Genomic DNA, 27,271 nt, shown 5'->3' with positions numbered 1-27,271 from the left:
GGTGATAAGGTGGGTGTCTATAGCCTGAGTGAGCCGTTGATACCTCTTTCTTCACAGCTCGGGTTGCAGAAAAAGAAGCATATGCCTTACAACCATCAGCACAAGTACTTCTGGCGTGAGTATCTTTGTCCTTGAAAAACGCCACAAGTTTCCACTCCTTTGTCCCAGAGCTTTTCATTCCTGAAGATACTTTTCTAAGTGAAATAGAGTGGATACCTGCTGGGTAGAGAGGCTTCTGTCACGGGACTTGCCCTTGATCGAGTCCCTGATCCACCTCCCCAGGAGCCAGGTCTGCCACAACTCATCAGGTCCAGCCAGGGGCAGAGCAGGGCACAGCTGCTACCACAAAATCCTAACGAAGGGCTCTTGGAGTGCCCCAAAGATGGTCTTGTGCCATTTTGGTTTTATGTAGTATTATATTTATATCCCAACTTTCCTCCAGGGAACTCAAGGTGGCCTACAGAATTCTCCTTCTCTTTCTCCCCATTTTATCCTCACAACCCCCCTGTGATGGAGGTTAGGCTGAGAATGCCATAACCTCTATATCTCTCACTTCCCAAGCTCTGTAGCTCAGGGAAGGGAGTTATTGGGGTATATGTTAATTCCTGTTGGACTGAGCCCTTGATGTTTGTATCCGAAGTCTCTGGGGTGACCCAGGCTCTGAGAAGGTGAGGTAGAGCCTATGGAAAATGAGTTGTTGCTGCTCTGCAAGACCTTTGGAATCTGTGGCTTTACGGGGTCCTGGGCCTGTACCCAGCACTAACCTTCAATAAACTTTGAGTTGATGTACTTTGCTTGTCTCGTTGTTAGCTGGTGGCAGGGGGACTCCTTACAGGGACCCTCCCCCAGTCATCCTGACCAGCACTTCGCCCAGCGACAGCGCTAGCAGCAGGTCAGGAGGAGGGAATGAGAAATGGAGCGGAGTGGAGAGGGGGCTCTCAAGGAGGAAGGACAGCGCAGTGAGGTACTGGAGCCTCTGCAACGCTCCAGCCAAAGGACGGGAGAAGGAATTGAGGCGCGTGCCCACACACAGGGCTAGGGGGAGGCGCTTTGGGGTGCCCAGGCTTTTATGCTGGTCCAAGACACGACAGAAGCCATTGCCGGGTTCTGAATCGGACTAGACAGTCATGCTTTCTGATATTTCAGCACTAAATATTATGCACAGTAAAGCTCTTAAAGACAGAGCGGACTGGAGCGTCTTTACTCGAGAGTAGCCGCAACAATCCCCTGACAGCTGGGGATGGCTTTTGAGCTTATTCCCTCCCTTGCTGCCCACGGACCATTCGTTGGAGCCCTCTCTCAGGACATTGCCGTACATAGAAAGGGCACAAGTTATAGAATCCTAGCCAGCAGAGTTTGAAAACCAGAGAATATAGGATAAAAGCACACTGCATATCTGTTGAGGTGTAGGGTGAAAGTGAGATATAGCAGTACGATCAGCAAAAATCAGAATAAAAGTTTATAGCTTAAGAAGAGGCATTTTTGACTATGAACTGAGTTGCTATAACCACACTGCAGGGGAGAATTGGAACAAGGATGGCGAAATTTTTATCTTACTGGCCATCAGACTCACCCCTTGAAGCAGATAAAATGGAGTTCTCAAGTGAGGACAAATGCTAGCTGGATAAGGGAAAGGTAGAAAAAAGTGAAAAAGAAGAACCCTTCTGTGAGCAAAGATAAGCAATGCTCGACTTTCTCAGGAAGATGGATGGTAGTTTGAAATTTTTATAAAGGTTGTTTTTTTAAGTTTTCCTTTGGTTTTTCAACAGTTGTAGCCCCAGCGTTGCTGGTTCCCTTCTTCCAGTGGTCTGTATTCTACTTCTCAATCAAGCGCAAAGAATGGGTGGTAAGTAGTGATTGAATTTCCCCAAAAAATCTAGATGAGCATCTTATCTGCATTGATTTTTTTCCTAATTCCCACCAAGAAGCAGATTTCTTTTTAATCTGTTCCACTAAAAATGCAAACAGTTGTTGCACATTATATGCATTATTATACATATTGTTACAGTACATGCAGTGCTTTTTTCTGGGGGTACACAGGGGTACACATACCCCTAAATATTTTGTGAATCTTTGTACTTTGGTCCATTTACTGTATTTCTTTTTCCCAATTTGAACTACAGAATGATTATTTTCTTGAGTCAAAATGAGAGTACCCCCAAACGTTTTTTAAGGGGGGAAAAGCACTGGTTACATGCCATCCCAATCTCTGCCGAGTGGTGTGTGAGAATTCAGGGGTTCCAGGCACTTACCCAGGGTCTGTGTTTCCTTTTGAGAATAAGGCACAGTGGTGCCTTTATGGCAGGCATCCCCAAACTGCGGCCCTCCAGATGTTTGGCCTACAACTCCCATGATCCCTAGCTAACAGGACCAGTGGTCAGGAAAGATGGGAAATGCAGTCCAAAACATCTGGAGGGCCGAAGTTTGGGGATGCCTGCTTTATGGTATACAGTATTGTTGGTTTCTAGATACATATATACAACCTGAAGCCTAGATGAAGGGGCTCAGAGCATTGCCACCCCAAAAGGTCCCTGCTTCTTCCCTAGCTGTAGCCTTGCACTCAAACAGACATGCCTTGCCCACTCTCCAGCGTACATCCCTGCTGACTCCCACGTATGACTGGCTTCCTCTCTGAGCTCCCATTGCTTTCTGATCCTTCCCCTTTATAAGCTCTGGCCTCTACTAACACAGGGAGAGACTCCACTCCTTAGATGTGCTAAATGGCTCATTACCTCAATTGAAAATAGGTTTTACACCTGTCAATTGCCTAGCATTAAAGCGGTGGCAGATACACACCTTAGAAAATTTTCCTAGGTTAATTCACTCTTCACATATACTAATTCTAGCACACATGTTAAATACACACAGGTCTTGCTGTTTCCTTGCTCTAACATCTCGGCCATAACTAAATTCTAACACTAACTTAATCCAGAATTCACAATGACTCGCACCCACAGATCCATAACAATATAACATACACCTTTGTACCTCAGGTTTCCTAAAGTAACCAAGTGCTAAGCAGATAGATAAAAGAATGCACATAGTGGTATAAAAATACTTACATCTTAAATTATAGTGCAGAAATATAGTACTGCATGGGACTTGACTCTTATGTGTATTATACATTTAATACATGTATTATTGTTTTTTGGTATAATTAATCAGACTTTTAAAAGCAGCAACAGCAATGCATAAGTGATTCAGACATAAATGGGCAGTCAATGCAAGACACGGTCCAATGCGGGCAAAGCTTTGTTGAATCGGAACCACCAAATTCTGTGTATAAATCTGTTTAAAATGGATTCCTCCTCCCTCTCTAGTAGTAAATATGTTTTCTGTTATCTATCAGCATGCAAGTAGCAGGAGTCCATTTTCTGTGTTACTACATAGTACAGTGCCACTGTGTAGTAAAAAAATATAACCTTTCTTTTTTCCCTTCCTTTGACAGGATCTAGCCTTGATCATTTCATACAACATCAGAGTCTGTTTCATGTACATACCCCTTATGGGATTTAATTGTTTCATGGCATACTACTGGCTCTCCAGGTAACACGAAACCTCAGAATCCTTCTCTCTGCTGAACTCTCATCTCTTTTTTTGTGTGTTGATGTTTAATCTCTAATATCTATATTTTTCTAACCAATTATGATATACTCTAAACATATGTTACTTCCAACTGTTAGGTCCTGCTAGACATTTTAGGTTAAACACATTCAGGTTGTGCAAAATGGTCTTCAATTTGCATTGCATCGGCCCCCAGACTGCAACACAAATCTTTTGCCCCATAAATATTGTTGTCCTGCACACATCAAGATGCTAGCTCAACATGGCCTTTAGTTAACATTTTAGAGGCATTTATAAACTAAGAAACCAGAAGGAGAAGTATTTCTCACATTTTGTTTAGAAAGCATAGCCAGTGATGGAAAGGGGTGGGGGCAAAAAAAAAAAAAGGGAGCTTGTGCCCTGGGCAGCAGGCGGGGTGGGGGCGATTGCTAAATTATGGGCAATGGGCAGCTGGCTTGCTAAATTACCGGCAACAGGGAAAATAAGCACTAGCAAACACACCTGGCACTCTGCTTCCCTGACCATGGCAATGCGCTGTGTCCCTCTCCACCACGGTCCCTGTTTGTTCTAGGGATCAAGGTGAGGAGGGGGAAGTGAGCTGCAGCAGTACTGACCTGCCAGGGCTCCTCAGGTCTCAGGTGCTTGTCTCTTGTTTTCTTCTCTCTCCCCCCCCCCCCCCCGAAAGCCATAGCTGCCAAGTTATCCCTTTTTTAAAGGGATTTTCCATTATGCTGAATAGGCTTCCTCGCGAGAAAAGGGAAAACTTGGCAGCTATGCCGAAAGCTGTCTGGCCCCTCTTCTCCACAGACAGCTGCTCCTTAAGGTGTCTGCAAATAGACTTGATTGCCGTGGCCCTGAGCAACATGGCACAGGGAAAACCATCAGAGATTGGCGCTTCATTGCCTTCTGTGGCTTGGGTGCCTGGGGACTTGGCAGAGCTGGGGAAGGCGGAAGCATCACCCGTGGCTGGCAATGGACTTGCAAGGGGATGGTTGGCAGGATGGGGGTGGAGGTAAAGAGCTAGGCGGATGGGGAGAGAAAGGCGGGCAGGAGAGAACGGCAAAACCAAGTGCCCCCTAGCCTGCTTGTGTTTCCGTTTCTGGAAGTGCACATCTGTGTTTGGTGTGGGTGCACACAAACACCGCCTCTTTGCAGTGCAAGTTGGTAGGTGCATTCAATCCAGTTTCGGTGCATCTCATGTTGGCTGCTGTGTTTTGGGGGGCTGAGCCCTAAGCATAGGTGGCGGTGGGCACTGCCACAGTAGAGATGCTACTCCAAAAGCTGGGAATCATCTAAGCTAGTTCTAAGCATCGTGAACGGTTGTAGGAATGTAGCCAAGGAGTGGGAGAGGGACCTTACATAGGCCCAGTGGGCTTGCCAAAATGCAAGTGGGGACAGGAGGTTGCTTTAACCTGCCTTCTGGAAAAAATGGAATGGAGAAATCCCTCCTTTCAACTCCTGGGGAGAGAATGGGGAAAGTTCAGGCCTGCCTTTGTTCTCTAATTTGCCTTCTTCTGATATTAATTTCTGTGCACTGCCCTGTACACTTAGTCAAGGATCTTAGCTGCTGCCAGTCAGTTTAAGCAATCCTGAAATCCATCACTTGAAGTTCACAATCATTAAGCAAACGGTCTGTGAGCACCTAGAAAGGAACTCTGTGATCACTAAAAGTCAGCATGGGTTTCTGAAAAATAGATCATGTCAGACTAATCTGACATGATCCTGATACTATATCCTTCCCTCTTACTGTATGTGAAGCAGCAACCATCAGTTGCTTCATAGATATTATTGATTTTTAGGCTGTCTTTCTTGTTTTAATAGATGCTCTTTATGGTTTATATGGATTTTAAAAAAATATTAAAGAGATGAATGAAATGCTAGCTAGACATTTGGGTTGTGGTTTGGTGGTAAGTGTCAGGCATGGCTTGTATTGCATGAAAGGAGAAATAGCAAAAAGTTAAGCCAGACAAGAGACTTGGGTTTGTCACTGGCCACACACAGACCTCTTGTCTTCTCAGCAGTGTAATTTGCATTATACGGGAAAGGAAAACATGGTTAAGAGCATGCTTTGCCCACATGCTGCTTTCAAAATAGTTTTTGCAGGATTAATTAGCCGGTGTCCTATTTCTTTTCTGATTAGTCAGCATCAGTTCATGGTTAGTCAGCATTAGCAAATAAAATTTCCCCTATTACTTTACATGTAAGCTGCAATGCCAAGGATATAATTTCCTATATCTTTTATGGATCTAGTTTTTTAAAAGCCATTGTTACACTGCCTACTTTCCAGCCCTGTGTTATTTGCCTACTCGGTAAAATCTCTAAGCAGTGCACATAATAAAATAATTTTCAATAAACCCCTCAAAGCCCTTTAAATAATTATCAGTATTTACCAATATGGACAGAGATTGTATCAATAAGACAGAAACAATATCAGTATTTTATACTGCTTTTTGATCAAGCTAAAAATATGATTCATTTATAGACAAGTCCAGCATTGCGGTGGGTTTGACTTAGATGACCCATGTGGCTCCTTCCAACTCCACGAATCTAAGTGACACAATTGTCAGAAGATCAGCAATTTCAGCTTGAATTCTTCAAGATCTTGGGTTGATTCCTTCCAAACCCAGGGATTTATTTAGTTTGTCAATATATCCCAGGACTTAGTCTCTTCTTGCCCCTTTTTGGTTTAATTCTTTATACTCCCTCCCTTAAAAATCCAGTTAAGTCGAGTATCTGACCAGAAGAAGATCAGAAGAAAAAATATGGAAATGTGTTCAGCTTCACTACTATTCTCCCATAGCAGACCTTTTACTTCCTTGTTGTCTAATGGCCCAGCTACCTACCTCCTTGACCAGTTTTCTGATTCTGAGGTATCTAAACAAATATTTTTGCTGGGCTTTTTTTTTTTAAGCAGACACACTCTTTTTTTATTTATTACACTCCCCAAATTCTCTTTTCACTTCCATCATTGTCACTGTATGCTGGTTGTGTGGCAATGTCCCTCCTTCCCATGTAATAAAGACTCGTGACGCAGTGATTAAGATTAAATTGGGTGGTTAAGGCCACAACTTTATTAATTATGCATGTTGAGCGGAATTGGCTTTCACTTCCACCATTGTCACTGTATGCTGGTTATCCTGCAGTTTGCATTCCTGAGTCCTCCTCATCTGGGCAGAGCTTTGTTGTTCTGAAGGAAGCTTCCTTGCCTGCCCTTGCTTCCTTAACTCTACTCCTTAACTGGCATCCTCCTGAATTTCATAGAATCATAGTGTTGGAAGAGAGCCATCTAGTCCCAAAACCCTGCAATGCAGGAATCTCAGCTAATTTGATGGCGTCTTTCCTAAATCTGTGTACAGTATACTTCTTGGAAGAGCTTCCTTTATTTTTGTTTTAAATAATCTCCAAGAATGTTGTGTATATGTTGAGGTTGACAACATTGCGGTCACTGTTCCCAGTCAGTTCAACTACCCTTGCACCTTACTTACACCCAAAGTATTTAGGATTACTTCTAGCACCACCTCCCAACAGCTCTTTGATCAATTGTTTTGAGGCACAATCATTTTGTATACCTGGAAATCATGTTTCTCTGGATTCTGCAGCAAGACATCAAGGAAGGTTTGGTGCCACCGCGTGGCTAAAGGCAGAAAAGGCAACGTTTAGGGAAGTGGAACTCCCATCAAGCAATTTGCTTTCCTGCTTTGTCGAAGCACACATTCCCAATTTCAGTTTCCCTCTCCTCAGGCATTTAATTCCCTTTTCTACCTATCTTTCCTGTCTTTTTTTTTATGGGTTGGAATTTACCTAGGCTATGTGAGGATTATTATGTCCTCCATTGTTGCAACACTTCCTCTCTCTTCCCTAATCAGGTATTTTAGTTCAGTTACTTTTGGCTCGAGTTATTTAGACAGACTGTCAAATTCAAAATGGGTAATTTTAGCTTTGCTTACCAAATATGAGTTGAATAAACATACTAAATATGTTTAGGGGACTGGAAAAAAATTCCAGAACATGAAGATTTCTGATGTGGAAACAGCCTTGCTCTCACTTACTATGGATATTTTGTTAGGACTGCTTCGCCTATTATAGTAAAAGAGCAATAGAGGTACAGATTTAGTGCATAGTATGCCATGATGTATGCAATTGGGGGGGACCTTACAGTGAAGGGTGTACTCTTTGAAGTTTAAATGTGTACCTGTTTCTATTGTAATATGTAAAGTGGTCCTCAGCAAAAAGCTTGAATATGGCTGTGATGGGTTTTACCAGACATATCCCAGATCAACATACCAAGTTAAGTTGCAAGATGTGTTTTTTTGTGTGACAATGCTCTTTATGAACCAACCCGGACCCTGCAATCATCATTTGAGTGCTTTTGTTGAGAGGTTTGGAGGGTGGCAACACGAAAAAGGGCCTTTTCTGTTGTGGCTCCCCATTTGTGGAATGCTGTTCTCAGGGAGGCTCACCTGGCGCATTCGTTAGATATCTTTAGGCGCCAGGCAAAAAACATTCTTCTTCTCCCAGACCTTTGGGTGACTGAACAATCGGTGTCCTTTTAAACTTGGAGGGGGTATTGTTTTGTTTGTTACTATGTTATGCATTTTTGTGTTTTTATATTGTAAACCAGTCTGTGGTCCTTGGATGAATGGTGCTATAGAAATTCAATATTAATAATAATAATAACAGTTAATGCATTTGACTTGGCAGGTATCTAGAGTCCACTTGGTTTACTTGGGTTTCACAAATGAATCATATCCCAATGAACATTGATTATGATAGAAATATGGACTGGGTGTCTACCCAGGTAAGACACTTTCTTATTGTTCAAATAATTGGTTTCTGGTGTTTTATTGTGCGTGTGTTACGCAAACTGCTATTGGCACAATACTAGTTCATTATTAGTGGCTTTGGCTTGTTCTGCAGTGTTTCCCCAATGCTACCACATTATTTCTGTCTAGAGGGGCAACTGACCAACAAAAGTGGGACAAAAATAAAGCAGAACCTTTGTGGTACAAAAAGTTACTGGAACTATGGTATATGCACTGATTGGAAATGAAGCAATGTGACACCACCACCACCACCACCACCACCACCCCAAAAAAAACCACATTTGGAAGCGACACAAACGATTTTGAAAATTAGATCACGTATGACCATCCCAATAACATCATGAGCAAAAATAATCATGAACGCGCAGTAGAAAGGATGTCTGAAGGGGCTCTGAGAGTCATCACAGACACACTTAGACTAGTGATGGTGCAGAAGACGAAAATATGGAGGGGTGGGTGGGTAATGGAATACAATATAGCTCCAGTTTGGCAAGTCAAGCTGAATACCACCCCACCCGTGCTTCAGCTGTGCTTCTGACTGCAAAGAAGTTTTTAATGCAGAGTCAGACAGGGATTTATTCATGCATTTATTAAAACATCCTACCTTTTTTATTTACATCCTACCTTTCCATTATAATAGAAATGTCCAAGGCAGCCAAATCAAAAGTTTGAAAGCAATCAGTTGTTGTTTTTTAAAGCAACCTTCTCCATGTTCCCCTACCGAAGGAAGCACAGCAGACACCTGCTAGGGACATGGTGCCTTCAGTGGTGGAGCCCCCAGGGAGGCTTGCCCTGTGCCTACAACTGTGATCTTTTTAGCTGCAACCTGAACACCTTCTTGTTCTCCCAAAATTCTTAAATCACAATTTTGGAATTTGCACAAAGTTCCCCCTTGTGGACTTAAATTGAGTTGGCTGTTGTGTTTTTATACTGATTTTTGTTTGGCTCTTTTTGCAGAGCCTTTTGTTTTTGTGATTTATTTTTTATCTTGTTTTAGTGTTTCTAGTGAGATTTTGTATTGTGTTGTTTGTTTGGAGAATTTGGAGAACTTGGTTCAGTAGCATATAAAGTAAAATGAAAAGAGTACAGAAACAGAAAGAACCGATTGCAAATCCAGAGGAGCCAGGGAAAGTCGGGTCTAAGGCCAAAACAAGAAAGATATCCAGGTGGTATTGAAAAATCCTCAACCTCTTGCCAGTTTCCCCTGCTGCGAGTTTTCCTCCCCTGTCCCACAAAAAGGTAGCCAGCATGGTCTTCTCCAGCTGGGAATCAAATAACATCCAGAGATATCGTAGTGTATGTAGAAAAGTGAGGTGGGGGGATTATTGGCAGGGCAATTATTGTTGCTGGGCAAACTCCTCCAGACAGAGTATTTCAGAGCTTAGGAGTACTTTAAAATGTAAATCTCAAGCTTTTCTGAGACGTCTTCTTTTTAAAAAAAAAACAACAACAACAAAAGCTGAGCCAATTGCAAATTGGGATGAAGGATATTTTGCCCATTTTTATTTCTGTGGGAAAGGAATGCTAAGGAAACACTATCAGTACAGGCAATCCCCAATATGTTTAGGGGATGTGTTCCGTGTCATGGCATGCAGTTGCAGAGGGTGCGTAAGCCTGCTCCATGCACTCTGCTGTGCCCTGTCCCATCCTGTTCTGCCCCCGCTCTTGTTCTGGCCACAATGCACAGTCGTGTGTCAATTGGACGCAGATAATCAGTTGTTGCCTGCATAGCATCTTTTGGAAAGGTGGGATACCTGCCTTTCTGACCATTTCCCTTGAGAAACTGGCTGGAATGCTACTCCTGTGGGATCCAGTTGCTGCTACTTAAAAGGTAAAGGGACCCCTGACCATTAGGTCCAGTCATGACCGACTCTGGGGTTGCAGCTCTCATCTCATGTTATTAGCCGAGGGAGCCAGCGTACAGATTCCAGGTCATGTGGCCAGCATGACAAAGCTGCTTCTGGTGAACCAGAGCAGCACACGGAAATGCCGTTTACCTTCCCACTGTAGTGGTACCTATTTATCTGCTTGCACTTTGATGTGCTTTCTAACTGCTAGGCATCCTTTTCTCTATTTTACAACTCATTATAATAGTCTAACCTATTTTCAATTATATCTCACTTAATTTCTTAACCTGCAACTTCGCAATTGCTTATAATTCTCCTCATACATCAATTCTGCAATATTTTTTATAATAGATTCTAAATTTCTTCCATTCCTCTTCCACCTTCTCCTCTCCCCGGTCGCGTAGTCTTCCGGTCAGATCAGCAAGTTCCATATAATCCAACATCTTTATTTGCCATTCTTCCACTGTAGGTATCTTCTGTGTCTTCCAATACTTTGCTAGCAATATTCTGGCTGCAGTTGTGGCATATAAGAACAAATTTACATCTTTCATAGGCAATTCTTTTCCTACTATGCCCAATAGAAAGGATTCTGGTTTCTTAATAAAAGTGTTTTTCAGCACTTTTTTTCAATTCATTATAAATCTTTTCCCAGAAATCCTTAACTATTGGGCAAGTCCACCACATGTGATAGAATGTTCCTTCCACCTTTTTACATTTCCAACACTTATTGTCTTGATTATGGTAAATCTTAGCAAGTTTTACTGGTGTTAAATACCATCTATACATCATTTTCATCATATTTTCTCTTAAAACAGTACATGCAGTAAATTTCATATTCTTCCATAACCTTTCCCAATCCTCCATCATAATGTTATGTCCCACAACCTTCGCCCCATCTATCATAACCTTTTTTGTCTGTTCATCTTTCGTATGCCACTGCAGCAATAGGCTATACATTCTGGAAAGATTTTTTGTCTTTGGCTCTAGTAATTCCATCTCCAACTTGGACTTTTCTAATGGAAAACCATTTTTCTTCTCCATCTTATACAATTCATTTATCTGATGGTATTGGAGCCAGTCATCTAAATTACTTTTTAACTGTTCATATGTCTTTAGTTTAAACTGGTCTCCTTCCTCCACCAGAATATCTCTATATTTTGGCCATCTGGTCTCCATATTTAACTTATTTTGAGCCTTTGCTTCTAACGGTGAAATCCAAAGGGGTGTTTTCCTTTCTAATAAATCTTTATACTTATTCCAAACATTAAACAAAGATTTTCTAATTACATGATTTTTAAATCCTTTATGACTTTTGACCTTGTCATACCATAAGTACGCATGCCATCCAAATACATTATCATATCCTTCCAAATCCAACACATCTGTATTTTCTAACAAACACCATTCTTTTAACCAACAAAAGGTAGCTGCTTCATAGTAAATCCTTAAATCCAGATTTAGGGACTGAGCAACTTAGAGGAATATAAAAGATAACTGTGCCTCATTCAGATGCAGTCTCTTTGTGTGAAATAAAGAGATCCATTGTTCTACATCCTTTCTTATATTTTCCCCTGCAGCTCCAGGCAACGTGCAATGTGGATCAGTCCCCGTTCAATGACTGGTTCACTGGCCACCTGAATTTCCAGATTGAGCACCAGTAAGTAGGACAGTGGGAGCCACAAAATCCTTTGTGTATCTCCCTAGTGTGTGGTTTTATGAAATCATTGCTAGTGGGATGGGCATTCTAAATAAGAAAGAGGAGCTGATTTGACAGAACACCCTTTCTTCCCTCTGCAGTCTTTTCCCCACGATGCCTCGCCACAACTACTGGAAGGTGGCCCCCCTGGTGAAATCTCTCTGTGCCAAGCATGGCATTGACTACCACAGCAAGTCCCTGCTCCAGGCCTTTGCAGACATTTTGCAGTAAGTATGGCAAGGGTGCTTCATGAACTGCAGTGTGGCAAGAAAAGCAATAAGAAAGTGGAAGAAAAAGGCAAAAAGTATTGGAGCCCTGGTCAGTCATTAACATTTAATAGAGTTTGTCCCTTAGTGCAGTCAAGGGCTGAGGGGAGAGCAACACTGGCTCCACCCTCTGTCTAGTGACACTTCCAGGTGACCTGTTTAGGCATTTATTCCGATTTGTTTGAAGGGATGTTGGATGATGTCGCATCAAAGCAGGTGCTATCCCACATTTCCCAGTGCATTTCCCCATGGCTTTTCTTATCACTGAGAAGTGTTAAGGAAACACTGCCGTCTAGTGTCTAAAGGCAGGAAACTCATGAGACCAGCTGCTTCCACAAGTTGATATTCCTGCCTTTGGGCACTAGATGGCAATGTCTTCCATCTGCTGTTTGCTCCATGGAGAACAGGATGCTGGATATAAGATGGGCCATTGGCCTGATGTAGCAAGCTATTCTTATGTTCTTAACCTGACTTTGCCGGTGTGTGGTTGAATCCTACCCAAAAATAATGACCTGACACCCAAGGAACAGGCAAAGATCTGTTCAGTCCCTTCCTCCCCCACCCCACTCCCCAAATCATGAACAGCAAAAGAGGCTTTTTCAAAACCTTTCCTTATTAAGGTCCTCCAGGCACTCCTTTGTCTGTGTTTTGCTTCATGCATGGCATTGAACAGCTGAAGTGGAAAAAGGGGGAACTCAAGATACATCCAGTTGGTCTCCTTTAGCTTCACTAGGGACGGGGGGGGTGGGGGGTGGGGAACGGTTTCAGTTTCTACTTACAGGTGAAGCTCCCGATTCACACCGTCTGAAAGAATACGAGAACTGAAACATAGCCACCCACTTTGGACTTTTCCAAATTTTGCAATGTAGCTGTTCTGCCAAATACAAAATCCCATATTCTGCCAAGTGTGCAATAAATGTATGTTGGTGATAAAAATGGGGGGAAATGCATTATAGTAAGGAAAATTGCATTGCAAAGATGTGTATATTAGGAAAAATGAACATGATACAAACCATACAGGGGAACTGAAATGCATAAAATACCAGTCATATCTAAAGCCAAAGTTTTTCAGGTGATTGTTCCTAGGAAGCGTATATATTTATGCACATCAGGCATGCTAAAATTTGTACATTAACAGTTTTCAGTACCTTCTTTTTTATTCAAAGTAAAGCTAAGGGGGATCTCTCTCATTCTGCTGGTGCAATTATTTAGTTGAACACAACTCTGTATAACAGAAATATATGCTATTAAGTGTTCATGTTTTAAATATCTGCACATGTTCAGAAAAAGAAATCCAGTTTGAAATTGTTGGAATACAATGTTCAAACTATATTTCCTGTGGGAATATTTCATTTTGAACTCTTTCAAATGCTTAGGTTTACAACATGGTAAAGTTAATGTGGCATACTTTAGAAGTTTAATTTTCTATATGCTAGTCAAATAAATATGGTAAATCAGAAGTTCATTGATTTAGGGCAGTGGAAAGTGTTTCAGATTGATCAACATCACTGGATATGGAATTGCTGTCTGTGCATTGATCAAAGAAGTATATAGTAGTGAGATGTAGTGGGGGGGGGAACCCACCTTTTACTTGCCGCATTGTCCTCTCTTCTTGTTTAATCAAAGCCCTCTCTCCCCATCTTGCAGCTCTCTAAAGGATTCAGGGGATGCTTGGCGTGAAGCATATCTGTATGGATAAGAAGCAGCAGGGACTTGAGGAGGACCATGAAGATGCATCACAGACTAGAGGGCAGCTAATGTGCTATGAAGAATTTGGGGTCTGGTGGGTGAGCTGGACAAACGTTAAATAATTATTTTTGGCATGGGGTTGGGGGACTCCTGAAACTTTCCTACATTTATGCACAGTGGGTTTTTGTGTGTGTGCACATGTTGTTCTGGTTGCACTGTGGCTTTTAGGGTGACAGGGTCAAGGAAAGGGAAGGTCTGCTTCATGTAGAAGTACATCTTGCTTTTTGTTGCATGTATGAGTTTGAAACCTGACTCTCGTCTTCCTTATGGTCGGTGAGGGATGCTTTCAGAGGGGGTGTGTTTAAAGCAAAAGGGCAGAGCTGCAGTGGGGAACTACAATGCAGATGTAATATTACTTGCAAAAGCCACGTGTTAGGGCTTATCTACACTTACTTTTCCTCTAGTCTTTCCATGCATGGTCCACACTATAAAGCTCTGTGTTTGAATGACCTTTTCCTTTTCCTTTGGAGCTTTCCCCACAAAAAACCTGCTCTTTAAAGCACAATCGGAGCAATTGGCAATCCGCTGGAAATCTGAATCGATGTTTGTGCTGATTGAGTGTTAAAGAATGGGTTTTCAAGGAAATCTCTGGGGCAAAAAAAGAAAACAGCAACATTCAGACATGGAGCTTTTATAAGCGTGCACCTGTGCCTGGAAAGAGCAGGGCAAGAGGTAAGTGTGGATAAGGCCTTAGTTGAAGGTCAACTTTAAATCTTAGCTTCAGCTGCAAGCTCAGGGATGCAGTTTCAGGTTTGCATAGAGGTAAGGGACCAGATAACATTACTGAGTTTAAAGCTGAGTGTGTTCATGTTCCTGTTTCAAAATGTGTTGTATTAAGAGCCGTTGGTTGCTGATAGTTTTCTTCAAAGCCTCATAATAACCAGAGAAAGAGGTGCTCCTGGAGAATAATCACATGTGATCTGAACTCTCCTCATGCACCCCTCCTCCCAAACAGCACATATTGTACAGGATGACCTTTCCATGCTGAGGTTAGGAAACGTTTTCTCAGCAACTTGTATTCATCTATCTAAAGTTATCACTGCCCCAACATCTTCCCAAAGGTGGTTGCCTTCACATGATGGCAGACCAAAGAAGTGCCTCTTCCCCTCCACTATGCACTTCCGAGAATGCTTGAGCCTGGGCCTCTACACCAATGCCTGATCCCATGACTAGCGCTCCTCTTTTGAAGGAGAGGAATTGTGTGGTTGCAATCTCAATGTAATCCGGTATCGGCATGAATGCCTTTGCTTATAGTTCTTTGAAACCACACTCTCTTACTCCATTACTACACAAAGGCCGCTGGGAATGTGTTACCCGGGGCAATGCCTCTTGCCTGGTGATTATCTGGCAGTGTGATTGAAAGTATTAAATAGTTCAGTATTTGTTGTCTTGACCCACAATTGGAAGCACCGACCTTCTGTTGGTCCTTTAGCACAGCCCTCTTAGGATGTACACCACTTCATGTGTACATAATTGTATTTATTTGTATCTTTTAATATATTTCATAAATTTTATTTGGGTCAATACGTGTGGCTGTCTTTTTTTCTCCCTGTTCTTCTTATTGGTTCAAATAGACAAGAAGAGCTGACCCTAAACACATTGTATGTGGATTTGTGTATTTCTCCATGGCTGTGTCAGGTTAAATTTGCATGTGGTCTGAATTAACCTCTACCATAGTGATGGGGACCCCAGTCAGTGAAAATGAAGGGTAAGAAATCTGCCACACTCCAGATGTTGCTGGACTACAACTCCCATCGTCCCTGACCATTGGCTATGCTGGTAGGGGTTAATGGGAGTTGGAGTCCAACAACATCTGGAGAGCACACAGTTCCCATCTCTGCTCCAGCAGGTGGCATTGTGAGCCTCTATCAGTCCAGCATATGAAACAAAACAAAAAAATCCTTCCAGTAGCACCTTAGAGACCAACTAAGTTTGTCATTGGTATGAGCTTTTGTGTGCACTATGGCAGACCAACACGGCTACCTTCCTGTAACTAGTCTAGCATATGTAAGGTTCCACATACTATAACTGGAGATGCCAGGAACTGGATCATAGATAGCGAGGATAGAAATGTAGATTTAATTACTTGGGCAGGCCCATCAGATTGCAGTTTATTTGGGGGTGATTTTTTTAAAAGGAGCAGTCCATGTCTTTAGAGTAAAGATAGTTCTTTTAGTTATGGATGCTTCCCTGCTGTTTAACATTACCTTATGGCAGGCTTCTTCAAACTCGGCCCTCCAGATGTTTTGAGACTACAATTCCCCTCATCCCTGACCACTGGTCCTGCTAGCTAGGGATCGTGGGAGTTGTAGGCCAAAAACATCTGGAGGGCCGAGTTTGAGGAAGCCTGTTTTATGGAATCTTACAGCACCAAGTGACTCATTATTCAAATGCATCTGTCTAAACATTCCGCCAGAGGGAGTTCTATCCTTGATAGGTTGTATCCACCTTCCCAGGAGGTAGAAGCTTTTAGTGAAAGTGGTTGCTCAGTGACTCAAATAAGTATGGGAAGTACAGCCTTGACCACACTTTTTTGTGCCGGGCCTGAGCTTGGTGCCCGGCATTTCTCACACCTCTCTTTAAATTCTTTATTTGTGGTTTTACCGTTTCTTTTTCTTAAAATGCAACACACACCCTGCACCAAATCCCTTTCTTCCAGCCAAAATACATTTTGGAGACCAAAATAGTATGTTTCAGAGGAGGCATATGGTTGGCTGGAGTCCCTAAGTTAGTGGAACTCAAGTTCCATCAATTTCAATGGGAACCATGCCATTACTGATTTGTCTCCTTCATTTCAACAAGAAACAAGTTCAACCAACTTAGCCTGCATCCAACCCATTATCTGAAACATACTATATACACTGTGGCACATCAGTCTGCAACTCACTTACCCATATTCCCCTTAAACCAAAACTCAGAAAAATGGAGGGGGGGGGGGGGGAAGCAGAAGGAAACAGGAAATGAAAGGGAGAATACACTTTGCAAGGGACTAACACTGCTTATACACCATACATTTAAAGCATACATACTCAACTTTTCTCATACCAGCTGGTTGTTTTATAATTTATTTTATCTTTATTTTCAACATTTTTATACTGCCTGTTGACCATAAGTGCTCTGGATAGTGTACACTTGATTTTTAATACAACAATAACACAGACATAAAATATAAAAGTACAGCATGAACATAAAATCAAGCGCCAATTAAAACATCAGAATAAAACCTGTAGTGTCCAAGTTCTAAACACAAACTTATTTTCTAACTGAAAAGCATGTTAATCCACAACCTATTTGCTAAGGGGAATATCAATAACCCCATAGCACCACCTTCTGCAATCAACCATCAGAGTCAGAGGGGAACCACTACACAACATGGTACCTCCCAGTATCCAACCAGGCAGCCCACCCTGAAGGATGCCATCATCTGTGATATCGAGAGCTTCAAGTGAATCAACAGGGCTGCACTTGCCTGTCCCTCGCTTGGCAGAGGTCATCTCACAGACTGGCCAAGGCAGCTTCCACTCTGAAACCAGGGCTGAATTAGAAATTAGAAACAATGGCCCACAGGCCTCATTAGGCCCATCTGCCTCCCCATTTGGCCTGTAAGTTATGTCCACCTGCCCTGCACCTGACCATCACCCAAGGCCTCAGGTTTATTGTTAATATCTCAATATCTCAAGAAGAGTTGTTTCCCAAATGGTTATGTAACAATTGTCTAGCACAGGCACCCCCAAACTTCGGCCCTCCAGATGTTTTGGACTACAATTCCCATCTTCCCCGACCACTGGTCCAGTTAGCTAGGGATCATGGGAGTTGTAGGCCAAAACACCTGGAGGGCCGCAGTTTGGGGATGCCTGGTCTAGCATGTCAGAAAATTCTTTCCAGCATCTGGTTGTGTTGTGTCTCGCAGCTTGTAATAAATGGCTTTTATTATGCAAAGCCAGGTTGGTATCTTGAAATATTTTTAATAAAGTGAATTTTGGCTTGACTTCCAATTGTTGTTTTGTTATTTTATTAACTTCTTGAAACATCTAATTCCAGAATTCCCACCACATGTGGAAATATATACCAAGTCTGGGGCAGCCCCTCCAGCAACATGGTGAGGCACCAATATACATCTGCCAGCTTCTTAGGGGTTAGGTACCATGGGTTTTAGGGTTAATTCTCTATAGTTTGCCAAAATAGACAAGGGTTTTTGTTGTTGTTGTCCAGAGTCTATTTCTAGGGAAATGGGGGGTATCTAGGAAGGATTTCTCATCATGGGTTAGTGATGGTATAGGTAAGTTTCTAAGAAATTGTGGATATCTTTTTTATTTTGGGATTGCAAGCTACGGTATATAACTTAGAATAAAAGGAGGCAAATTCTGAGCAGATGTCTTTTGGAGAGAACATTTTAGTGCCATTGCTTTTTTGAATATTGTGTACCCTTGATTTAGATTTAACTTTGTAAATCTGTTTGCCAAAAGTCTAGATTTTTTTTACCTCAGTATTCATTAAATGTGTTGTTTCATGTATGAAGTTGACCACAGAATCATAGAGTTGGAAGGGTCCCAAGGGTCATGTAGTCCAGCCCCCTGCAATGCAGGAATCTCAGCTAAAGCATCCATGACAGATGGCCATCCAACCTCTGTTTAAAAACCTGCAAGGAGGGAGAGTCCACCACATCTTGTAGGAATCTGTTCCACTGCTGAACAGCTCTTACTGTCAGAAAGTTTTCCCCAAATGTTTAGTTGGAATCTCCATTCTTGTAACTTGAAGCCATTGCCTCGAGCCCTACCCTCAAGAGCAGGAGTGATGCAGGTGGACACAGTGTGCCAGAGATATGCCACATATGCCACCTTGAGACCCCTGGGGGAAAGCTGGGGTATAAACACTATTTTATTTTCTTTAAAAACTAGAGTGATTCATTCACCACGATTTTTAATTTCCCCATGAAATGGAAGAGTTAGGTTTGCTATATTACATAGGATCCATTTGACGTTTTATTGTGCTTTTAATATTCTGTTGGGAGCTGCCCAAAGTGGCTGGGGAAACCCAGCCAGATGGGAGGGGTATAAATAATAAATTATAATTATAATTATAATTATTACTCCAGTGTTTGATTGTTTCCTTTGATGAAGGTATACCTCATGGACACCCCCTCCCCCCTCCATCAATCTGTTTATTAACACCCAACAATATATTGATGCAACAGTAGCTACCTTGGCATAGACATGATAAAATTGGCATATATACATTAATTCACATTATTTATGTAGCTAACATAGTCTAGTTAGGTGCCATCTAAGCTAGTGCCTGGCATTTTGCCTTTCCATTACGTAGACATTTTAATATTAATTTAGATTTTTCTTGGAGCTATGGTATGATTTATAAGTTGGAGTTATTTTACATGCAACCAATTGATTGAAATACTTTGATATTTAGCTAAGTCATACTCGGGAGCCCACCCTGTCTCAGCAGATCTACTCTTTTAACTTTTTATATTACCCTAAGGCTTTGAGGTAGAGATTAAAGGTACCCCACAAAATTCTCCTCTGCATTTTTTGCTTCCAAGTTAGCAATATAATTATCAAGGTCCATGAATTTAGGTCCATGAATTTCAGCAGGTGTACTCCGAGTAAAACAGTTGCATAGCACCCTTGATCATTGGCATCCATAGATAAAAATATAATAGACATCCGGCTGGGTCAAGGACAGGCCCATCTTCTCCAGCATGTGTGCTGGAGTGGCAAGAGTAATGTATGGAAATTAGGAAGCCTTGGACTTCCCAAATAGTCAATAGGAAACACCTAGAGAAAATCCCACAAGTGGTATTAAAAGAGGATTAATAATGGGTGGACTTAAAAGAGAATGAGGCAAATTCGTGGAGGTAAAGGCTTTCAATGGCTACTAGCCACAATGGCTACCTTTCCTACAGTTGAAGTTAGTATTGTTCTGACCACCAACCTGCTGGGAGTTGCAGGAGGGTAGAGGGCTCTTGTGCTCGGGTCCTGCTTGCTGGTTTCCCACAGACATCTGGTTGCCCACTATGAGAACAGGATGCTGGACTAGATGGGCCATTGGCCTGATCCAGCAGGCTCTTATTATGTTCTTTGGAAGAATAGTAGCAGGCTCTGGTTTCCACCAGGCCTGCTCTCCAGAGAGCTCTGGAGGAGGCCCAAGGCAAGCCCTCCCTCCAGATTCATTTTGCTTGTTCTGTTATAGGGCTGCTTCTAAGTGGCACGCATAAATACAGAGATACTATAAATGTGCTGAGACATAAGCTTTGCTAAACCTTCTTAAGCATGATCTCTTTTAGCTTAGCTTCAATTTCCCCCTCAAGATAATGAGTTTATAATACTCCAGTCCAGGCTTCCCTGGGCCAAAATGTATCCCTTTCTCCTCTCCTTGGCTTGGGACCTGCCAGAGACTTTGCCCTCAAACTGCTCTGACCCTGGGCTTTTCTCTTTCTCCTTGACTGAGTGAGAGACAAAAGCTAGCACTGTAGACACCCCCTTCATATTCCCAGATGATACTGCAATTTGTTGACTACCAAAACACTGGCTATTAACCTAAGGCTTTGGGCTAAAGATTAAAGTTACCTCACAACATTCTCCATCACAGATTTTGCTTGTGTATGTGCTCTGGCAGTGTGAATATTCCCACTGAGTCTGCTCTTAACTTTAATTAGAGCCCCATTTGATGTGGTGTTAACAGCAGCTTCAAGGAAGCCTGTGCAGCCTTGGGACCATGAGTGGTGGGGGAGGGGCAGGTGTACTCTTCGTCTTTGCCTGCCATGACCCTGGTAAAAATGATCTTATCTGTGCGTTCTGATATTGCGATGGATGGCAATAACTTAGTTGGGCAAGGATGCAGTGGCAGCTCAGATTAGGGCACTCAGTTTGTCTCACAGCCTTAATCTTATGACAATCTTATGGGTGTAAATGATGCGTGTGATATGGTTTGCACAGTTAAAGCTATAATATAGGACAGGCACGTCCAACAGGTAGATCGTGATCTACCAGTAGATCACTGGATGTCTGTGGTAGATCACTGGTAGATCACTGGCTCCCCCCAAAGAAGCTCAACAACTTTGGCTCCCCTAAAAAAAGCTCAACATTTTTGTCCTGCGCCCCAAAGAAATGGGGCTTTCCTTCCCCCTAAAAAAACCCCCACAACTTTGACCTGAACCCCCCAAAATGGGGTAGATCACCGCCAGTTTTTAACTTTGTGAGTAGATCACAGTCTCTTGGGAGTTGGCCACCCCTGATATAGGCAGTATCCAGCTTCCTCTTCTAGCACAGGGCCTTTTAGCTGTGCAGTGAAGCTTCTCTCCTTAATCTTTACCCCATGTATCCTCTGAATCTGTTCCAGGGTTTTCCCCAAACTTCTGAAGCAGATTTATGTTGTGTGGAGGGAGAGGAGAAAGTTTTTGAATGTTTGGTAATCTGCCCTAGGAAGGCATCACCTAAGTCTTCACTCTGGCTTCGAGGTCTACACCGCAGTAAGGTCACTGTTGTTTTCCTTTCCTACAATTTTTACTTATATACTGTACTTTTCCGTCTATAAGATGCACCCATATAAAAGAAACCCCCTATTTAGGGGAGATGGCACAGAGTTGTTGAGCTTTTTAAAGGAGGGACTGCTGAAAATCACTCACAGTCTTGTCTTATACACAGAAAAGTACGGTCCTCTCAATCTGCCTTCCATGCTCCATGTCATTACACGTCCTTTACATATAATGCTACTCATTATATATACTCATTTACATACACATCTATAAGATCATTTTTGCCATCCTATATTAAGAGCTCAAATTCATCTTATTATCTTATTTCACATGTTAGTTTATTTTGTGATCATAAGTAATTATTATTTGACAGAGCCAGTTGCTCAAGTTGTGCAATATGTGATGACAGATCAGAATCATCCCACATATGCAAAAGTTGCTGGAAACAATGCTGGCAAGCTAGGGGATTAAAATGTTTGCATAATAGAGTTTTAAGAGATCGGTAGGCAAAAGAAGATGTGGGTGTACAAGACCTATACAAATGGTACAACAGATAGACTAAGCTTGTTCTCCCAACCACACCTCAAAGCAGGTGATCTGATGAAGTCTCAATGGAAACTCAGTTCAGTGATGAAAACCAGCCTGCTAAAGCTACAATGAATCTTAGTTGCGAGCACTACAAGTTTAAAAGGTTTGGGGGTAAACCTGTGCTTGGTTTGAGTTGTGGTCATGAAGTCATACCAAAGACACACCAATTATTGTGTAAAATATGCAATGTGAACCTAACAGAGCAATATCATACTATTCCTGCTGTGAAAGTGGCCTTCCTTCTAGAAGATTATGCCTTATAGAATCTAGTACTATCCTAACAGCAGAAATCTTTTAGCACTCTGCAGGGTTAGTCTTATATTTGACAATGAGCAAGGATCAATTGTCTGACTTGGCCACCTCATTCCTCAGTCTTAATCACAGATCATGTTTGAGCAAGTCCCAATACAGTTCCTTGTGTGCCACCATTGTGAGAGCTACCCATTTATTTCTACACTGTTTTTGTTCTTTAACCAGTTACTGATCCGTAGAAGAAACTCTCCTCTTTATCCCATGACTTTTAAGTTTGCTCAGGAGTTTTTGGTGAGAAACTGTCAACAGCTTTTTGAAATTCCAAAATACACAATGTCTCCTGGATCACAATGTAAAGCTGTAAAGAACACTCTCCACTAAGCAGCGGAAGCAGAAACTGCAGAGGAAGCGTAGTTGTCCAAATACAGTGTGCCACACTCATGTGCATGTTGGATAGAATTGCATTCCTGTGTTTTACTGTAACTGTTGGAATAAGTTAACAACAAACAGAAAGGTGTCTGGGCCACTTGGGCCCTCCTCCTCAACTAGCTCCCCTTAGTTAAGAGTGCTGCTGGATGCTGGTTCATCCCAAATGTACATGACCTTTGGAGAGCAGGGGGCACAGATCTGGTCAGGTCAGGGAGAGACTAGGACTACAGTTCTCCTTGTGGAGAGGGGAGAAATGCAGAATGTTTGAAATAGGGAATTGCTAAGCTTTACTGACTGAATCACTACTGGCAGAGATCACACCTAGAGAGGAAACTTAGTGTGACCCTAGAACCTTGGACCTGGCTTAGCAATTCCTATTGGCTTGGAGGAGCTGGAGATCTGCAGAAGCCTCTCTGTTACCACTAGCTGGTTGGAGTACCTTATTGCAGCGCACCCCAGTTGCTGCTGCAGACTCTCTGCTGGAACAAGATATTGCAACGCTCTCAAATTCTGTGTCCTGAAGAAGTCCTTTCATTAGCTTCATCACCAAACTGTGAGTAAGCCCTAAGGGCACATCCTTCCTTTGGCATGGTGGTGCCCTGGAAGAAGATGGACATGATGAACAAAAAATATTTTTACACTGTTCCCTATATTGCTAATCTCATTGAACTGCTGTTAGCTGAATAAATATAATTGCTTGTTCATATTGTAGGGGTGTGTGTGTGTGTGTTTGAGGGAGAGAGAGTGAGTTAGTGAGTGAGTGAGTGAGTGAGTTAGTTAGTTAGTTAGTTAGTTAGTTAGTTAGTTAGTTAGTTGAGGGAAGGCTGCTACTTAGAGATCCAAATGGGAGTCCCAGGTTTCCTGAAAGGGGGCATGAGCCAGAACTTAATATACGAAGGATATCCCTAGACACTCATCCCTGCCCTGGGGTGCTGACTCAAGGGTTACAACCACATGCTCATTGCCACTGTCAAATAGCTCTAAAATGTTAGTGAAACAAGGCCTCCTTTGCAGAAGCCATGTTGATTCTTCTTTTTCAATCTCTTGGATTTGGTCTGCAATACATAGTTTAGTTCAGCTTATGTTAATGTGGTTTTGAGTAACCCCCGTAGCATGCTGGAGAGAACAATTCTTACATCTCACACCAGGTCCTTCTGGTTGCTTTCAAGGCCAACCCTACTAGGACACAGTCATTTAGTGTATCTAGCAATGTCGCCTTTATCAAGATACTTTTTGCTGTGAGCAACAGGATTTTCAATGGTTTTTTGAAATCCATGTGTGAGTCAGTCTACCAAAATCTGGTGTTCTAGAATTGTAGCAGGCAGTTGTCTGTTTTAGTCAAAAATGGAAGGGGAAGGGTGTAAGACCGGCATGTCTTAAGGTGAAATGGGAAGTACTGTCCCGTCAGCACCCAGCCCTGCCATTGGCACTGTCCTGGTGGAGAGGTGGCACTGGGACCAATTTCTGATGAGATCCTACAAAATCTCACCAAGACCTCACAAGATCTCATGAGATTTCAGCGAGATCTAGCCAGAAAACGGTGCCAATGCCAGATACCTATTTGGTGGGATCAAGGTGCTAACAGTAATAAAGCCCTTAATGGCTTTCTCCATATTAACCAATTGTAAGTCCTGACATCATTGTGGGAATCCAAGCAGGGGTGTGTCCCAATTATGCAGATGATGTTCTCCCAAGCTTTCAGAGTCCCGGTTTAATATAATTCCATTGTTTTATCAGTCCCTGGTCTTTCTTTGTTTTATACTGATAGCTATTGTGGTGGGAGCACTACAGAAAATGCCTGATTCATCGTTCTGTGATATCATCTAAGGGCACTTCCAGACTGTTACTATTTTAGGTTGGGATTCAGTCACCTACTGGAAAATTCAGGTTGATCAATTAAAGTTGATTTGTAGCTCTTGAACAACAAACTTGTTTTTTCAGAAAAGTGGTAAGGAAAGTGACAGAAATGCACTGGAAAGTGTGGGATAACATTGATGCAATTGTCAGGGAGTAAGTTGTTGTGGGTGTGGAAGTTACCAGAACTTTCTAGAACATTCTAGCGGGGGTGTTTTTTTTTAGCTGTCACTAAGCTTCTCAGGGGACACAAGAGCACAACTGGTGTTTTTTCCAGGCTGTGTGTTATCTTTGTTCAAGGCTACTGCTCTGGGCACAAACTATATCTGCTGTCCGCTGAGCAGTTCTGTCATTCTGTCTTCTTCTACTGCATTCAATACTTCTTTATTTCAGTTGTAATATTTTATCCTGTGTGGTGTATTTTTTTATTACAAAAAAAACTGGATTTGCTCTCAGGTGCTAAGTTTTGAACCTACTGAAACTCAGCATGAACTGTATGGTTTTTGAACTCAGTAAACTGAGAAAATGAAGAATTTCCTGCTGCCTCTATGGGTTGTTTTTATGATAATTGTTCTCCACACATCCACTATGCTTCTGCTTCTCTGCTAATACAAGGAGACAGGCGTGCCTGGGCTTTTGGCACCTTATACTCAGCAGTGGAGCAGCTGCCCAGGGCGGGTGTGCTCCCGAGAGAGGGGTGGCATGGAGGTTGCCCTCCCAGGCACAGGATAGCCACTCGGGTGCCCGGAGTGGCATGCGCGCCCTGCAGCCAGGGCGGAGCGAGCTGCCCATGGCAGACATTCAGCGCGCCGCCCGCCCGCGACTCCCAAGCCTCCCCCAAGCTGTCAAATGAAGGGGGAAGGGGAGAATGCCGCCGGCAAAGTGGCTCAGCTCCCCCCTTACCTCGACAGCTCGGGGTAGGTTTGGGAGTTGCGGGTGGGCAGCGCACCGAATGTCACCCCCCTCAGTGAGGGCACCCAGGGCGGTCCACCCCACTGCCCCCCTTCCTATGCCCCTGCTCACACCGTCAGCAACATCATCTAACCTCCCCACAAACAAATTGGAATGAATACTCAATAAGTGGAAGGTAGCATCTAATATTCCGTCCAACAAATCAGGATGGGTGGTTCCAGGTTTTCTGGAAGGGACCAAGTTCAGCCGATGCTTTTCCAATTTTGGAGCATGAGGTGCTGAATGACAGAAAGACGCTGGAGCACATCGCACTATATAAAATTCAACTAACTGCACATTATGTATCAGTCTAGGTTGTCAAATTCCGGCAACTTTTTATAGTAATAATTATAAATATTAGCATTTGCAAATTAAACATTCTAGAATATTTTTGTAATAAAGAGTCTTAATCACCAAGACCACATAACACCGGTCTTGAAAGAACTACATTGGCTCCCAGTACGTTTCCGAGCACAATTCAAAGTGTTGGTACTGACCTTTAAAGCCCTAAACGGCCTCTGTCCAGTATACCTGAAGGAGCGTCTCCACCCCCATCGTTCTGCCCGGACACTGAGGTCCAGCACCGAGGGCGTTCTGGCAGTTTCCTCGCTGCGAGAAGCCAAGCTCCAGGGAACCAGGCAGAGGGCCTTCTCGGTAGTGGCACCCGCCCTGTGGAACGCCCTCTTTGACATCAGATGTCAAAGAGAAACAACTATCAGACTTTTAGAATTCATCTGAAGGCAGCCCTGTTTAGGGAAGCTTTGAATGTTTGATGGACTATTGTGTTTTAATATTTTGTTGGAAGCCGCCCAGAGTGGCTGGGAAAACCTTCTTTCTAAGTAGCTTCAGCATGGATTCCCTCCCCCCCCCAAAAAAAAGCCCACCCATGATTTACACAGTCAGATAATTTAGCAAATACAGTCCATTCCCCCTCCTTTGCCATAATAAGTGTAAATCTTCAGTTAAACATTTTCCTTGTGAAATTTATATCCATTATGTCAAGTTTTAAGCAGCCACATTTTCAAACTATTTATATGGCAAAAAAGAATATTGCATAACTTTTAAATTGTAGCAAAAACCTGCTAACATGTATTCCCAAAGTAGAGGCACATTTCAGCCTAAAGATATGAATGTTACAACACTGTCACATACGTTTCTACTCAGAAATATTATTCCCATTGGCTTCTCATTAAACAAACATCTTCATAAACCCCCCCAAATTAAGCTGCAAGAAAAATACATTTCATATCATTAAAGAAGTAATCCCCCCCCAACAAGACACTAGCAAAAGAGTCGCTTAGCAAACACCAGCACATTCTAACTCAGACCTCACACAAAATATTCCAATATGATATGTGCTGAGTGAGAAATAAACTCACCCAGTGATAAACACTGGGTTAGGTTAAAATTTTCTCCAACATATTCAGTAATAATGCTGAAAAATTAGGAGATTACCATGTATTTCTATGATGTACTCAGGCAAGACATTCTTCCATCTGTGGTAGTAGGATGATGACTTGTTCATAAATCTGTCCCTGTTCTTTTTTCTTTTTTACAAGCATATGATTCTTAAGGGTTTGAGTTCCTTGCAGCAATGTTGAGCTGTATGGCTATGAGCCACTACCAACACCCAGCACGGTTTGCTTTATTTTAAATTAAGGTATTGCTGTGCCGCATGTACTGTCATGGCAGTGGAATCTGTGTGGCATAAGCTCTTACTACAAAATATTGCAACACCCCAGTATGTGAACTCATTTCAATCA

The 27,271-nt window shown here is 42.5% G+C and overlaps 1 protein-coding gene and 1 long non-coding RNA gene across 7 annotated transcripts in view; one reads left to right on the top strand and one right to left on the bottom strand.

Moving 5' to 3' along the window:
- The window catches only part of LOC118089057 (acyl-CoA (8-3)-desaturase), a 25,564-nt gene extending 10,095 nt beyond the window's left edge, over positions 1 to 15,469 (top strand). The window contains exons 6-12 of the mRNA XM_035123435.3: positions 58 to 115; positions 1,770 to 1,846; positions 3,449 to 3,546; positions 8,266 to 8,362; positions 11,812 to 11,891; positions 12,032 to 12,157; positions 13,844 to 15,469. Coding sequence (XP_034979326.1) covers positions 58 to 115; positions 1,770 to 1,846; positions 3,449 to 3,546; positions 8,266 to 8,362; positions 11,812 to 11,891; positions 12,032 to 12,157; positions 13,844 to 13,895 — 588 coding nt within the window. The 3' untranslated portion in view covers positions 13,896 to 15,469. The remainder of the gene's footprint in view (positions 1 to 57; positions 116 to 1,769; positions 1,847 to 3,448; positions 3,547 to 8,265; positions 8,363 to 11,811; positions 11,892 to 12,031; positions 12,158 to 13,843) is intronic.
- On the bottom strand, positions 9,426 to 27,271 carry LOC132592439 (uncharacterized). Of its 6 annotated transcripts, none has more exons than XR_015948771.1 (6): positions 26,964 to 27,271; positions 23,143 to 23,302; positions 13,781 to 13,883; positions 12,976 to 13,070; positions 12,803 to 12,869; positions 9,426 to 10,745 (listed from the first exon to the last, which is right to left on the bottom strand). It is a non-coding gene; the product is annotated as an uncharacterized LOC132592439 (long non-coding RNA). The 6 variants fall into 6 exon arrangements; XR_015948772.1 differs by having other exon boundaries at positions 12,976 to 13,000; positions 26,964 to 27,270; XR_015948773.1 differs by lacking the exon at positions 12,803 to 12,869 and having other exon boundaries at positions 12,976 to 13,065; positions 26,964 to 27,270.

The sequence above is a fragment of the Zootoca vivipara genome, chromosome 1 (genome assembly GCF_965207765.1).
Source record: "Zootoca vivipara chromosome 1, rZooViv2.hap1.1, whole genome shotgun sequence".
Taxonomy (NCBI): Eukaryota; Metazoa; Chordata; class Lepidosauria; order Squamata; family Lacertidae; genus Zootoca; species Zootoca vivipara.
Note: the sequence above shows the minus strand (reverse complement) of the source record. Positions and strands in the feature narration are given on the sequence as shown.